The sequence below is a fragment of the Pteronotus mesoamericanus genome, unplaced genomic scaffold (assembly GCF_021234165.1).
Source record: "Pteronotus mesoamericanus isolate MK-2021 breed Mesoamerican mustached bat unplaced genomic scaffold, CSHL_Meso_final scaffold_85, whole genome shotgun sequence".
NCBI classification, from domain to species: domain Eukaryota; kingdom Metazoa; phylum Chordata; class Mammalia; order Chiroptera; family Mormoopidae; genus Pteronotus; species Pteronotus mesoamericanus.
In genome coordinates this window covers 59,962,420-59,978,797 of record NW_026555329.1, presented here as the reverse complement: position 1 = coordinate 59,978,797, position 16,378 = coordinate 59,962,420, and the positions used below count along the sequence as shown (strand labels likewise).

The 16,378-nt window shown below is 37.7% G+C and overlaps 1 protein-coding gene across 9 annotated transcripts in view; it reads left to right on the top strand.

The window, feature by feature from the left end:
* CADPS2 (calcium dependent secretion activator 2) overlaps positions 1-16,378 on the top strand; it is a 561,256-nt gene that overhangs the window by 498,663 nt on the left and 46,215 nt on the right. For 4 of the 9 annotated variants that reach the window (XM_054564128.1, XM_054564124.1, XM_054564126.1 and 1 more), the window contains 4 exons: positions 213-227; positions 5,914-5,988; positions 13,973-14,056; positions 14,161-14,193. In XM_054564128.1, the coding sequence (XP_054420103.1) occupies positions 213-227; positions 5,914-5,988; positions 13,973-14,056; positions 14,161-14,193 (207 nt within the window). The remainder of the gene's footprint in view (positions 1-212; positions 228-5,913; positions 5,989-13,972; positions 14,057-14,160; positions 14,194-16,378) is intronic. The other 5 variants (XM_054564129.1, XM_054564130.1, XM_054564127.1 and 2 more) reach the window with 2 other exon arrangements.

Genomic DNA, 16,378 nt, shown 5'->3' with positions numbered 1-16,378 from the left:
ATTTGTGTCTACATTCAGAAATAGATTATTTTACTCCATGATTTATTTTTGTCGAGAGTCCTGATTGGGTGAAAATGGATCTGTTTTTCTTAGTTATCTGTTTAAGTTGACATTTTGTTGCCTTTTTCCCATTGTAATTACTTTTTCATCATTTCTTTACTCTTCCCTATGTTCTCCATCATCGTCTTTTTTTTTCCCATGACATGATCCAGTTTGGTAGTCAATGGGTAAGTTTCATTTTTTTAACCACATTCTCATCTGAACTATTATTTTCATAAATGTAAATTTTTATTTTCACCTTTTCAAATTAAAATAACATAATTCCATTTTCAGGTTTTTGGTTTCTGTGTGTGAGTAAAATGCTAACAGCTTCCTACAATATAGCAATAGCCCAAAAACATATGAAAGCATATGTAGATATTACTTACACCTTAAGTAACGTCAAGGAGAATGTTTCTTCCCTGTTAGGCTGCAGAATCTACCATATTAGATTTTTTAAAGATAAAACCATCTAAAACCAAATGAATTCATTTTCATTTAAACTAAGTTCTAAATAAACTCAGAAGCAGAATTATTATTAGAGTGTAGGGCTTTAAATGACATATAGCATTATCAGGATAACCTCTAAATTCAAGGACCAGAAAGCCATTCTCAAGGTCACTTCCGACAGAAGGACCCAGTTGTGGATTTCAGTGGGGTATATGACCATCAGTGATAAGTAGTCTTTCCTCCCACTCATAGCCTGGGACATAACCATCAGTCAGGGAAGAAAGAGGCCGGCGGGAGTCAGGAGCCTTTCCCCTCCCCCACACGAGATTTCCTCCCGGTTCCACACAGAACCACAGAGGAACATGGTTTGAAAACCTTTATGCATACAGAACTGACTAGATTGTATATACTTTTGTAAGTCCAGATGTTTTTGCACTGTATGGATATATTAAATCTTGTAAGTCTTTCTTACATTTGGCACCTGGGAGTAAAACTCAGCTCTTTACTGGGCTAACAGTTCTCATCTAAGCCTTTACTAAAGGGCTTAGATAACGGTGAAAAAGGATGAGAAGGCCCCCATTTGTGAACTTCATGCTTGTTTAACCCAGATACAGACATTAGCTATTTGACCACAATTTATGTGTATATACACACATTTCCTTCTTTGGGCAATTCAGGGGAGAAAGATGTATTTCTAATACTGTAGTGTACAATCTCACATATGAAGTAACTGATATGTAAGATTTGTAGAGACTGCAGTAATTACTCTCTGATCACTTACAACATGATCTGTAATTATCTGGATGAAAAGGCAGCTGGTTTGGATATCAATGGCTCATCTTCACCTCCTCATGTTTTTCAGTACTCAAATGTAAGCCTTTAATTGTCTGCTTGAGAATACTGTCTTAAGTTTCTTTATAATAAACCCATCCATTTCTCAGCAGGTTTATGGAACCATCTTGCCTTTTCCCACTAATACTGGATTTACCCATTTGTTCTTTGTTTATTATACACTGTAGTACCTAACACACAATAGGCACTTAGTAAATATTTGCAGAATAAACACACTGATTTGTTGTCACTGTTTTAAAAATCCTCCCTATCACAAGCAACTCTAGTATTTAAAAAGAAACAGGCAACACACAAATGACAAAACGTCAGTACATTGTCAAATGATTCTTTACATTAATAGGTGGATGGTTTTTGAAGAGTAATCTGCTACTGTTCATTATGTCTGCACCTGTAACTTCTCACCAGAAACAATTAATTCCCCACAACTTTCGCACAATTAATACAGTTCAAAATGCACACGTGTAAAACCCATTAGCAACCCTGAAAAGTGGCAAACAAGAATTTCAATGCAAAAGAAGGATTTTCTACTTTGTTTTTAATCTCCAATAAATATACCCACATAATTACACAGGCATTCCTGCTCTGTATGTGCTTGAGATAAATTATGGAACTGTTGCAAATGAGTAAATACATCACATGCATAGGTGAGCTAGGAGGCTCCATTCTGTAGTAAGCAACAAATAAAGATGTTGAAAATACTAGCTAATTACACAATTTGGAAGTTTGCAAAATACAGGGTCCAGCAGAAGTAAGGCCTGCTTGAGTGTGGTTGGTAGGGTAATAATATGGGTATAATAATTTATCATTTTAATTTGAACATTTCACCTGAAATGTCATATGGCGTGCTTGAGTGTGATATTGTTATCAATGTCTGTAGCACACAGAATTACATGCTTATGATTTTTGTAATAAAAAGGGGCATTATTTGTGCCACACCCTGTATATATGAGTATGCTAAATCAGTAAACTTAGCAGAGATGTCTCCTAAATTATAAGGGAATTACCGCTGCACATCTCCAGTAATTGTTATATTGTCATTGTCAAGGGATAAAACCTTCCTGACTCATTACCTACAAGGCAGCCCCCTCTGTGCTCCTGAGTCATTATTCTGTTTTCTTACATGGCACAGGATGATGCAAACCTGCTCAGCCACAGCCCAGAACTGTTTAATGGAGTGATTAGTGAGTGAATGATCAGCTCATGTGACAGGTGTGTGTAATGAGTCGGCAAGCTCAGGCCAGCCCCTCAGGGACAGGTGTTGCGATCACAGAACCTCCCGTGTTTAGAAATCCTTATGATCCATCCCTGCAGAAATGCAGATGATTGCATGGGCCTTACGCAGTCACCTGCCCTCAGAACCACTGCATCCCATGGCCCATCCACTGAGGATGAAAGTGCATTAATGGCTCTACTGGCAGGGCCATGCAGGTATCAGGGGGGTACTTGTAGTAGATTTGTTCTGAGTATTCAGTAAAATACTCCCATTTCCAGAACTAGCAATCCTGTATGTTTAAAACTCATCTCAAGTGAGGGACCAAAATCTTTTAAGAATGGTGGAATACAAAGGCCCTTGATGAGTCTTCATTTCGTCTGTGTTTTATATGAGAACAGTCTAGTACAATGAAGATACTTACCAGAGGGTCAAGTGATGGAGGGCCAGGGTCTCAGACATCTGCCTGATCTCTGAATTCCCTGGGCTCCATGAAGAATTCCTCAAGAGTTATTTTTAACCTAAGTTCAGAGTTATGTACTGGGGAATCAAGGCACCAACAGTTTACTTTTGAGGGCGACGGTGGAGAGAATTAGTCTAAAAATGGTCTGGAGCCCACCAAAGCCCTGGTATGTAGGATTATTGGTCGAACTTGGAACAATCTAAGAATTTTTTAGCTTTTCTATTGTTGCACGTAAAAACTTTACAGAATTTTATTAAAAATTTGGTCTGTCAATCTAAATGAAAAATCTATCAATTTTAGCTTAGGTAACATAAATGTCTCTGCAGATAAATTCTGTCCTTTACCTCTTCGTGATCTCTTTTACTGTGCTTGTGTTTTTCTGGATCCCCTGATAAATAACTTTTTCAAGCTAATTTCCTGTTACCTATATGTGGCATATGTGGATCATTCCCTTCACAAAATGTGTATGTAAACTATGAAAATTCAGGCCACCTCCCCATTCCTACCCCACAATACTCCTAAACCATCTATACCAACTGTGCAGCTAGAGCAGATTCTGGAAGTTCCCAACAGCATTCACATTTAATATTAGTGTCCATCAAAGCTAATCAGATAAATTTACAATAGAAAAATATTAAATTATGCAAACGTAGCAAACCTTATCCTGTTTGGGTTTGCCCTTTCAGTAGCCCATTTAAGATGTATGCTTTTCTTCCTTTCTTTTTAACTTTCCCTCTCCCCCTGTCCTTTCTTTTCTCCCTTCCTGCTTTTGGCTAGATCAGGCATCAAAATAGCAGTCCAAAAGCATGTATTGTAGGAGGATTTTATGGCTTCCAGCCTGTGGCTTTTGCTGCCTTTCGGAAAAGAGGGACCTCTTTTGTGGCTCATCTGTTGATTTTAAGCATTGCCAAAATTGGTCCTACCTAAAGGTTTAACATGTAGCAGCTCTACTACTTTATATCCAATAGCCTTCTAATGACATTTGATTACTTTTGAAGTTAAAAAAAAAATGAGATGTCTGATAAATAGAGATAAACAATGAGGATAAGGCACGTTTAGGAACACAGGACTGTTTGGAGCTCTGGGTACCTCCATTCCTGTCTGCTCTACAGCACTTCCCGCATAGGAGAGACGTGAGAGGCTGGAAGCCCCTCTGTTATCTTCCTTTCTGTTTTACCCCAAAGGGAACCTCAGCCTGGTATTTCCTTTCCCCCGGCTGCACAGACACAATTTTCAAGGGAGAAAGATGTCAGGAAAGAGTGGCAGAGCCAGAGAGCAGGGACAGGACTTATTTGCATAAACTCCACCTCCCATTTACCTGAGAGGCTTCAGCTGGAAGGACTGAGGAGGTGGCTTTTTTTGTGTGCCTGTATCTGTTGGGGGATTCTGGCCTTTTCAACAACCAACCAGCTTTTTCAGGCTCTTTCTCCTGTACCTTTTCTTCTTCTTTATTTTCTCCCCTTTTGCTTCTCTTCAAGCTTTCTAAAAGCAAAAGTGTCATTTGTTCCATTTGTCCTCAGCAGAGCACAAGTTTGGGAATCAGTAGGGCTTTAAGTGAGACAGATACTTAGTACTTCACTTTACTGGGTAAAACACATGCACAAGAAGTTGCACACTTATACATGTCTGTTAATTTCATACAATTTGTCAACATACACACACACACAGGGGCAGAGGAAGAAAATAATTCACATGCTCCAAAGTTATCCTTCCTTTGTTTCTTATTTATGCAGGTATATGACCATTTGTGACTGTCAGAGCCTGTGGGAAGGAATCATTTTTGTTTATTGCAAAGCAGATCTCACTTGATGTTTTGTTCTGTATGGAAACTTTGAGACATGTTTTCAGAAGAAAAAATAGCTTTCAAAAACTTACATCTTAGGAAACCATTCAACCAGCAGCTGTTAAGTTGGTCTAATGTTTATACTGACCCGAGTACTTTTACTCTATGCATTATGTTAGCTGTTCCAAGAAGCCTTGAACCATCAAGATAGGGTTAGTCTTTACAAGTCACATTTTCTGTGAAGTGGCTATTGGGGACAATTGGCTGTCAGATAAATGCTTCTAAGGGAAGAATTACTGTTTAAATGAATGTGCCTTCACATGGCTCCATAGAAGCCGAAGCTCCTGCTAATTTAAGAATGGAACTCTACTATTCTCTAAAGAAAGCCCAAAAAAAAAAAAAGAGTCTTTCAGGTTTTCTTTAAATACATCTTTTTTTTTTTTGCATTTACTTAAAGGCTCCTTTATCATGAGGAAGCAGTAATAAAATGATGGAGAGTGAGTGCCGTTTCATTATACCTTTTATGGACTATTAATTTGTTACCATCTATTCACCTTTGTTGATGAAATTTTAATTTTGCCTTTGTTTGAGCATATTGTAAGAATTGCATAAACTGCTGCTCCCTGCACTGACAGAAAAGTCCTTTTAGAGTGAACAATTGGGAGCTCATTTTCTTTCTAGAGCACATTTAAAATAACTTATTGAATGAGAGTTGTCAGACATGAAATCCTGTATTAATTAAATCTTTTTCTAGTCTTTTTGCTTCTCCAGCTAAACCAACCCTTTAGAAAAATACATGGCCACCTTAATTATAGAGGAGAAGACAAAAAGTATCCTTCACATTCCTCTGCCTGAATAAGAATAAAAACTCAATTCATCTATATAATAACGCCATTAGCTGCTTAACTCAACAGTGCACATGGGAAAATTTTCAAACAACAATGTAAAAAGTGTTGATTGGGTAGATCATTTTCAAGGTTTTGTTCTTCTAATGTTCAAAATGATCATTTTAAGTAAATCTGATATATCATAACTAGTAGCTTTAAAGCATTTATGACTTATTATAAAAGTTTTGTGTCCACATTAACTAATGCATCTTTGTCTTTTAATATCTAGCAACAGTACCATTCAAAAATAGATGATTTGATTGACAACACTGTAAAAGAAATTATTTCACTGCTTGTTTCAAAGGTAATGTATTATTTCACCTTTTTAAATCAAATTTAAAAAGTATTTCAACTGAGAATCTTTAGAAATATCTGTCTTATGGTTCTAAATAAGTAATTGAGAAATAGTAGTTTAAAAAACAGGTGCAATAAAAGTTCAAATTTTAAGAAAAATTACAAGCAAAATATGAATATTCTTTGTCAACAACTTTTGATGTTTTGTCTATAATTAATTTTGGTTTTACTTGCTATTGTTTTTCTTTTAAAAACAACTCTATCTTCCAGTATTGCTTTATTTCATATTCATGCTATACTATTTGTCTTCTGTCCAGGGCTGATTTGAGCAGTTATTATTCCTTGAATGTAGCCTCCTTGTTGTGGTATTCCTTGAGTTTCCATCTTTAGTTTTCTTTTGAACTCATTCCACAAATTTCTGTGACTTTCACACTTCTGGCTTTAACTATATGATGAGGATATACCAGTTTTACTTTTGACAGGAAATGTGAAATTGTGGTTAAAAGCCCAAAGAACAAGCAGAAGTCACTGAAGGATTGGAGAGGCAAGGAGTAGGGTAGGGAATCAGTCATATTTGCATTGTAAGAAGACTTATTTGACTGCTGGCAGCAAACAGGCTGGAGAAGGGGTAGTGGCTGTTCATTGGCCTCTGTAGACTAATCCAAAGACATTTAAGATATGCAGTAGACAGAGATGCTATAGACTGAATGATTGTGTCCCCCTCCCTCAATTCATATGTTGAAACCTAATGGTTTCCAATGTAATGTCTTAGGAGGTGGAACTTTGGGAGGTGATTAGGCCATGAGTTGGAGCTCCCATGTGTGGGATTAGTGTCCTAATAAAAAACACCCCTCAGAGCTTCTAGCCCTTTCTGTCATGTGAAAATATAGCCAAAGATATCATCAGCAAACCAGGAAGTAGGTCCTCACCAGACACACTTCCCAGCCTTCAGACTGTGGAAATAAATGTTTGTTGTTTATAAGCCACCCAGTCTATGATATTCTATTATAGGAACCCGAACAGACTGGAACAAGAAGTTGGTGGTGAGGAAAGAAAGGAAAACATTAAAAATTACTCCTCAGTTTGTGGCTCGAACCACAGGATGGATATCAATACCATTGCCTGGTACAGGGTACCCTTGGACAGGAGCACAGTTTGAGGGAAAGACCATGACATATTGGACACGTTGAGATGAGCTGTCTCTGAGATAACTGGAGGAGGAGATTCCAAAGACACATTCAGATATTTGGGTGTGGAGTTCAGAGGGGGTATATGGGATCAAAGTATCGATGTGATTCTCAGAGTTCCACCATTGGAAATGGGTCTGTAACAGGGGCTGCTGGTCTCAGGTGTATGTGCTATGATTGTTTAACAGTTCCTGATATTCTCATACATAATCCATAACTGGAACCCCTATAGAAGAAATTAAAAAATTAAATAGAAAAAATGAAAATCCACCTTAAAGAAAGGGGAAAAAAATAAAGATGCCCCTAGCCAGAAAAAGACTTAGATAATTTATACCAAGAAAAAAAAATGATGGTAGCAACATTAAATTTTGCCAGAGAAAGGAAACAAAAAAATGGCAAATTCTTTGCCACCTTCTATTAAAATTATTTAAATTTGACAACACATGGGATAGACAAGGAGACGGACTCTTCCCTACCAGCTCGCCTCCTTACCAGCTCGTCTCCTTACCAGCTTGTCTCCTTAAACAACCCAGTCTCCTCATCAAAAAAAGAAGATGAAAAACATATCCACAGCTTATTCTCACCCTACAGCAAATGTATACATTTCTGTGTGTAGGCTTCTGAGACCCTGCATCCCTTCTCGCCAGACTCTGCAGTCCCATAGCACACAATGCTGCAGAGGGAATCCTGAAATCATCTAGATGGATTTTCAAACATTTGTATAATGGTTTTAAGATAGATCATGACATACTTATTATATGTTTATAAGATATATTTAATGTGTTCAATTATATGTTAGGTAGCACCTTAAAATACAACACTAATCAAAATGAAGCTGTTCTCATTGAAGAGAGGAAGGGGCCCAGAGCCCTACCTGTGTGGCCTCCTCTCTCAAGGCAGCCCTGACCACCAGAGTCCATCCCAGGGTGCAGTCTCCTTGTTCACAGATGATGAAACAATGTTCAAGGTCATCTAGTATATAGCCACCGAGCTAGGACTTGACCCTCAGGGGCCTAAGCCTGTAATCTTTCCATGGTACCACACAGAACTCAGCAAGACCAGAGAGGAAAAGATAAGAGCTTCATTCCCAGTTCCCTCATGCCCCCTTTTTACTGGGGTATACAGACCAGCCTGTGTGTCCCTCCTTACATGCTATGGGACCAGCTTGGGCAGATAAACAGGAAGGGCAGCTGTAGGTCAGGTAGATGAGACTAGAACTCATTGTGTGTAACATGATGAGAATAGAATTCATTGTGTGTAACATGAGGATGCTGAACAGAAACTGGGAGAACTATGATAACAGATGCTAGGGAAGTGATCAAAAGGGCAAAGAATGAGAAAATAACTACTCATGAATGCACTCTGGTAATAGGGGTTCAGTAAATTTTGGGTATGAATGAAAAGATCACAGCAGTTTATTCAACTTCTAACTCTTTAATTATTGCACAAAGGGATTTAAGGAAGAATATACAGTATGTCACTAAGTACATTATCAATATAGTTGTAGAAGTATAAACACACACACACACACACAAATATTCTTTCTGATAATCTAGAATATTTCCCCCTGAATTTCTTTTAAGAATAAGATGGACAAGAGGACAAATTCAATCTGACTGTCTAGATGTTATAATTAAAATTCTTTCCCACTCAACCTGATGAGATTAATTTGATTAAATGTACTTTTTGGATCAAATCCGTATGCTCAGAAGACAACTATTCAACTCCATGTATGTGCTCAAAAAGAGTAACACATTATTAGGAGCCATTAGGAAAGAGGAAATACAAAATAAGGTAAGTCACTGTTTGTGGGGCACGGGAAAAAGGAATATTGAGAGAAGTATGGCGAACTCATCAACATCTGAGTCAGGTGTGATATTTTGGAAGTTGTCTTAAGTACTTTCTAGAACAAGGTATATCAAGAATAAATCTTTGCTGTCAGGTACTATTCATTCTTAATACAGACATGAATAATGCAAAATGACCTTTTAGGAGGTATTGGAACAAAGGTTCAAAGAGGAAATGGATTCACAGTTGGAGAAAAGAGAGTGAGGAAAAGACAATTGCATTGTATCGTAATATTATTATTTCAATTCAGGAAAGGAAACCTGTTTTCTTCCAGTCCATGGTATCCTGGTTTCATGTGGACTTTTAACATTATCAGTTAGTCCTGATCTTACCAAACAAATATGAGACATCTGCTAATAGATATCTCCAGCCCCACTAAAAGCAAAACACCCCACAAAAAAATCCTCAAAAATCCATCTTATTTGTGGGTGAATCTCTTTTCTGTGGAAGATTTTATAACTTGCGATATACATGATGCAGATGTCCTTTGTTTACTGTGTTTTAAACTCACTGAGCTACAGCAGGAATCCTCCCCGTCACCTCTTAGACTTTGTCTTTACTTTCCATGCATGTAGGAAAATGAGTCTTATACACTTAAAATTGAACAGAAAATTTAAACCAGTATGCCTTGTGGCAAACTTCATGTTTCATTCTACCAGTCATTTCAAAGCACTTTCATCTTTAATTTCTTTGAGAGTACGCATGGTGAAGCAAAGTTGGTAATTACCCAGACAGCTTAGGTGTTAAATATTATTCAAACAAACCCAGTAAATGGCATCCACAATAAAGAACAGGGAAACAAAGAGATTATAGTGTTTCATTCTAACCAGACACCCTCAGGAGAAAAGAGAGCACAAGGCAGACCCATAAGTATTCACATATTCCCTGAGCTGTACAGAGAAGTTCACAGGAAGCAGTTAAAGACACAACAACAAAACTCAGCATTGAACTGGATTTCTTTGGAATCTTGCTGTTTTGTGCAATTAAAATCTAGATGGAAAATATATTATTAATCACTCTTGATGTTAATGGAGTTTAGGTGTTTTGATTTTTTTTTTTTTATCCTCACCTGAGGACATGCTTATTGACTCTTGAGTGAGGAGAGGGGAGGGAGAGAGAGGGAGAGAAACATGGATGTGAGAGAGAAACATCGATCCATTGCCTCTCACACATTCCCTGACCAGGGACTGAACTTGCAACCTAGGCACGTACCCTGCCAGGGACTCAAACCCACAACCTAGATATGTGCTCTGACCAGGAGTCGAACCCATGACCTTTCAATTTATGGGACAGGGCTCCAACTGAGCCACACTTGCCAGCGCTGGAGTTTAGTTTATAAGGTAGCTCTTCTGCCACATGTACCTCAATAAAAATCTTACACAGAATGATCTTCCTGTAGGAACTTCATGGCTCACCTCGTTGCTCCCAGGGGTGCAGTTGTTCACTGCCGTGTGTGCCCCTAGAGTCCCTGCTAGATCGTGCCTCCCAGGGGCCATTTGGGGAAGGGAGGAACCCAAGAGCAGTCTCTCCACTGTTGTTCAAATGGAGGGAAAGAATGCTGTGACAGGAATACAGCCGACCACAGGATATAACCCGAGGCCGCTTCACACTCCGAAGAGAAGACAAGCCAGACAGGCTGCTGCGGTGTCGCAGTGCCCAAACTTCTGCCCTCAATTCATGTGCCAATGAGCTGCCCAAAGTGCCATTTTATCCACTCTGTGTCTGCTACCCTGTGGCTCAGCTCCTATGTCACCTTGTAAGCAAAGCTTGCCTGGTGTCCCCCAGTAGAAGTCATTTTTTCCTTCCTCCAGTTTCAGCTGCATTGTCTCCCCATCTACACTGGCCCTTATCACTTTCTGCCCTGTGTCATGAACACTTGTACACAAGTCTGTCTCTCCCACTAATTTGTAGGAGAGGAAGGAGTCTGGAAGGAAGGAGACTGAGACTCATATTTTTTTTCCATATTAGGTGTTCAATAAAAATAATTAAAACAAAGTGACATTTATTGAGCATGTATTATATACTGAGCACATTACTTATCTCATTTAATGCTTACAGCTCTGTAGTAAGAAGCTTACAGCTCTGTAGTAACGTGGTCGGGCTTTGGAGCCAGACCATGTGAGTTGAAAACCTCTCTCCTCTACTCAGCCAAATGCCCTTGAAACAGAGGGGATTCCAGTGCGGGCCTACTGACTTACAACCTCACCCTGCTCTGCCTTCACAGGTGTCATTTAACTGAATTGGACCCATTCACTGACAACCAAACTCCTTATTACTCCTGATAACTAAACAATCCTAAAGCTGCCCCCATTAATCTGTGACTTAATATATTTAGGTTTTTAAACTTATATAATGGGTAGTGATTTAGCTAATCATAGCAATAATATTAATTCTTTACATTTCTTTAGTAGTTTGCCATTTTCACTTTCCTTTCCAATAAATCATCTCCATTGATCTTTACACAATTCTTGTAACAGGAAAGACAGTTGTTATTTTTCCATTTTACTGATAAATACACTAAAGTTAAATGTCTACACTGTTGTCTCACAGCCAGAGAGTGGCAGAGCTTCAGGTTGCATTCAGATCACCTAAATCTACCCACGAGGTCCTTGCTTCCACCGCACCTTGTCCCTCAGCATCACTTACATGTGCAAACATATACTCACTTGAAAGCACCAAGAACCAGGTGCTATGCCAGACCTTCAGTGGTTCAGGTTGTCTGGTAACCATAGCAATTGCTGCACTCCTCATGGCAAATGAGATCACCCAGCACACACTGGCTCTTAAAATTTGAGTAACAGGAGATGAGGCATTTTCCACAGAGGGCCATTAAGTTTGGAATTCCCTTCCCCTAGTCTGACATAGCCCCAGAGGATTGGTCTTCCGGGTCTTCGCAAAGCATATCAAGTTGAGCCAGCTGTGATTGGTAAGCTTCTAATGGGCAGGAAGAAGGTGCTAAATTGACTTCTAGTTGTAAGCAGTTTGTGATTTTATGTTTTTTACTGTTTCTATCCCTTAGGATAGCTAAACAGTCACACATAATTCTCATTCTTTAAAAATAAAAATTTAGTCAGCAGTTTGCCTGATTTTGTTTCTGTGTTCTTACATCATGTCGCAAATGATGTGATGGAGAAACCTATAGGGAAGTTTTTGTTGCTTTTGCATAAATTATTTTGCAGTAATTGACCAGCCATAGAGAAAAGATGATCTCCTGTGCACTCTCGGCAAGCTCTCCAGTCACCGGAGACCAATAAGCCGTGTCCCTAGAACTATTATCACTTTGTTGAAGAAGCTGCTATGTGAACAAGGACCAGCCTTTGTTAATTTCCCTTTTCATATTTAAAAAACCTTGTCAGCATTTTCCCTTTGGGAGTATATAATTTGTCAATAGTATATATTATTTTAGTTCTAAAGAGGAAAGATGGAGGGTAGTAATCCTAATTAGTATCTCTTATTTATCTTCATGCCAAATCTTAACATTTCCGTTCAATGAAATAAAATTCTCCGCATTTTAATTGTTACAGTATATGTGTCTTAAGTTTTATTCCATAGAAATATAAAGTTTTAAAAATGTAAAGCACTTTTGAAACTAATTTTAATTCCATACGCCCCAACCGCCAACACACACACACAAAATTTAACCGCTGGAGAAACTGACTGGTGCAGTGTTGGCCTGAGCTCACGTAGTCCTCAATGATCAGGACATGTATTCTTCATCTAGTGCTCTTTCGGTTGTACCCTGCAGTGTGTATCTGCATTAGTTTCCAACTTCTTTGTAAGCTTTTGGAAGCAGGGAATGATCCTTATATATCAGTTAGTACTGCTTGAGAAATGCTTATTGACTAATGTCAGACTTTGTTTTAGTGTTACAAGAGCCCAAGTGTTACTTGGCATTATCTGTTCTTTTTAAAGTATTCAACATCTTCTGTAGATAGAAAGGTTAGGAAAAGGCCAAGTGATATATGATAGAAGGAATCTGATTAAGCTTGACCATCATTATTTCTAATTATCTCTATGTTTTTATTAAGGCAAATTGACTTATTATATTAGCTTTAAGCATACAACATGATTTAATATTTGTATGCACTGCAAAAATGATCACAGTAAGTCTAGTTAACATTTATCCTCAAACATATTTATAATTTTTTAATTGTGATGGGGACTTCTAAACATCTATATTGAACTTGTAAATTGCTTTAAAGGGATAGTCTCAGGCTTGACTTGGGGTGGTAAACACACACAGCACAGTGTGCAAATGATGTGTTGTAGAATTGTGCACCTGAAAGCTGTATAATTTTGTTAACCAGTGTCACCCCAATAAATTCAATTAAAAACAATAAAAGGGAAAGAAGAAAACACCTGGGTGATATGTTTAAGAAAATATGTTGGTTTTGTCCATTAAAATTATACATTTAAATATTGGTATTTTTATTGTAACTATCGGCTCTGCACAATACTTTTGAAAACAATAAATTGTTTTTAAATCAAAAAAGGTATAGGCTCAGGAATTTAAAGTTACTTATTAATGGTTTATTTCACATATAGTGACCAGACCCCTATTAAATATTATTCTCCTGTATTTAAAAATGTCTGTGTGATTTCCAGAAATTGGAAAAGACCTTAAGAGTTTATCTTCTAATGAAAGAGTGAACATTACAAGTCAGCCCCTCAGCTATCAGTTTATACACTGTGGATTCTGTACCCTGGCAGAAGTTGGTCTGGGAATTACTTGCCCTCTTACTAGAAAATGACTTTTTTCTAGTTGCTTTTGCATAAATTATTTCGCAGTAATTGACCAGCCATAGAGAAAAGATGATCTCCTGTGCACTCTCGGTGAGATCTCCAGTCACCGGAGACCAATAAGCAGTAAGAGGGCAAAAAAAATATTACTTGCCCTCTTACTAGAAAATGACTGTATGTACAGTCATTTTCTAAATACTCACCATAAACTGTTTATAGTTTGTTTCAGTGTTGGAAGGGGTGTTGTCTAAGCTGTCAAGATATGACGAAGGCACTTTCTTTTCATCCATTCTGTCATTCACTGTAAGTATTTGAATGAGTTCTCTTCTCCTGTCTTTTGACTGTTGTCATTGTATTTATTAACAGTTAAAAAAATAATTCTTATAATTATCTCTTTTCCACTTAAGGTGAAAGCAGCTGCAAAATATGTTGATGTTCCAGTAAGTATTTTTATTTGCTTTTTAAAACTACACGCAATTTTTTAATGATTATGGTTCATTACAGGTTTATTTCAAATCTCCAAACCAGTGCCATTGCTCCATGGAGCAGCTTATTTTTCTTAAGGGCTAACCATCATACCAAGGCTTGGCAGGGTTTTTCAGTGCGCTTTCCTGTTGTAATTTGGGAGCTCTTACAGAGGTCAGTTCGTCACGAGATCATGTCTGCCCAGCTGCAGCGGGTAGTTAGAGAACACTGGGATGGGGTAGAAAAATGCCTCGTGCTATTCATAGAAAAAAGTGCATATTCTCCCATCCCTTTATCTAAAGGCCACAACAGGTTTCTTCTAGGGGTTAAAGTACCAATAAAGATGAACCGGTTAAATCAAAGGACTAATTTTCTAAATACAAAAGTGTTTAAACCAATATTCACTTATTTTAACATTCAGTTTTTCAAAGAATTCTTGGGAAATAATTGTAACCTGTAAATTTGTTAAAAGACTAAAATACCACGAGAAGACATTATGAAACTTACTTAGCTACAAAAGAATTCACATGATAAATGCAGTCAAAAAGCTAGCGCAGCATTCTTAAGTTGATAATCATAACAAAATTAGTTTTTGCTTTAAGTCCTATTATCACATATATGATCAGGGCCTAAAATGTTCTGCGTACTTATGTATCTTTAAAAATAGATGGTATATGTATCTATTTTTAAAGAATTAGAGCACAAATGAAAAAAACTTAAAATTTAAATTAGATGGAATATAAGTAATCTCATCTTCAGTTAAGACCCTTGAGCAGCATCACATCTCTGGGTGACCATCATGAATGTCAGAGGTCTGAGTACGGGCAAGCTTTGTGTGTCACTTGCAGATGGCTGTTATTTTTTAAACACATAACTGCATTTTATAGTGTGACAGTTCAATAGTCCTCAGGTTTATTGCTGCTATAGTTATTATAAGTGGACAATTTAAATGAAACAGGCTACCTACTTTCTTGCCTTTGCATGGGGTTTTTATTTTATAAATGATTCCCAAAGAAGCCTTGGTGCTCCCTTTATCTTGTACCAAGAATCAGAAAATCACTACCAGGCAAATAAGCAGAAATATCGCATGTGTAGGTTCCCGCAAAGCAGCAGCACAGAAGAGAGAAGAGGAGAATTAAGAAGAGTTGGTATTTATTATCTTAAAAAAAAAAGAAGATGAGTACTCACAAGAACACGTGAACATTGGCATTCCTAACATACTTTATAATATAGTTTTGGTTTTATTTTGAATTATAAATAGGGTGGCACACCATAGTTATTCCTGTTCTTAGGGTTTTTGAAGTTCTTAGCTTGACACTGTATTAAATCTTTTAGATCCCATAGAACTTAAGAGTAGAAAGGTACAGAAAGTGGTTCATTCACTCCCCTTCTCAATGCAGAAGCCTCCTTCCCTAACATCCCTCACAAATATTTTTTTAGTGATTGCAGGCTCATCATAGGGCAGCCTCTTCTTGGATACAATGAGTTGAAATCCTGTAGCTCTGTGACTTCAGCTTCGGTTCTAATCCCTCTTTTGTATGATAATTATGCCTCCTCTGCACAAGAGATATGGTACCTATTCAAATGCCCAAGAAATTCTTATTTTATACATTAAACATCCTCAACTTCTTTACTGAACTCACTAATTAAATATTTACTGAGCATGTACTATGTCCGAGGCCCTGATCATACATGATAAAAATACACATTCCCTGCTCACAAGCTGGTTAGTGTCTCAGGATGAAAGAGATAGAGAAATAGACATATCATGAAAACAGCTGTAGCAGTTGTACCCTTTATCATGGCATTCACTCTCTAGATGAATTCCAGCTTACCAATGTCACATTAAATCAAGTTGGCCACCTCCCCCAGCCCCAGGGGAGCTTACTCAACCTTAGATGTGGCCTGGTTGTGGCAGGTCACTAAGAAAGGAGTTTCTCCCCTGAACCTGGGCATTACACCTATATTATTGATACCTCTAAACATTAACGTCAAAAGCTATGATGTGCTGTTGACTCTTAATGATTTTTATGCTAAAACTCCAGAAAATAAGCCTCTTTGAAGCAGTATTTTAAGGAAAACCTTATGAGAAACAATATACTGGCTCACCTCTCACAAAAATTAACTCACAATGGATCAAAAGCTTGTAATGTAAAACAA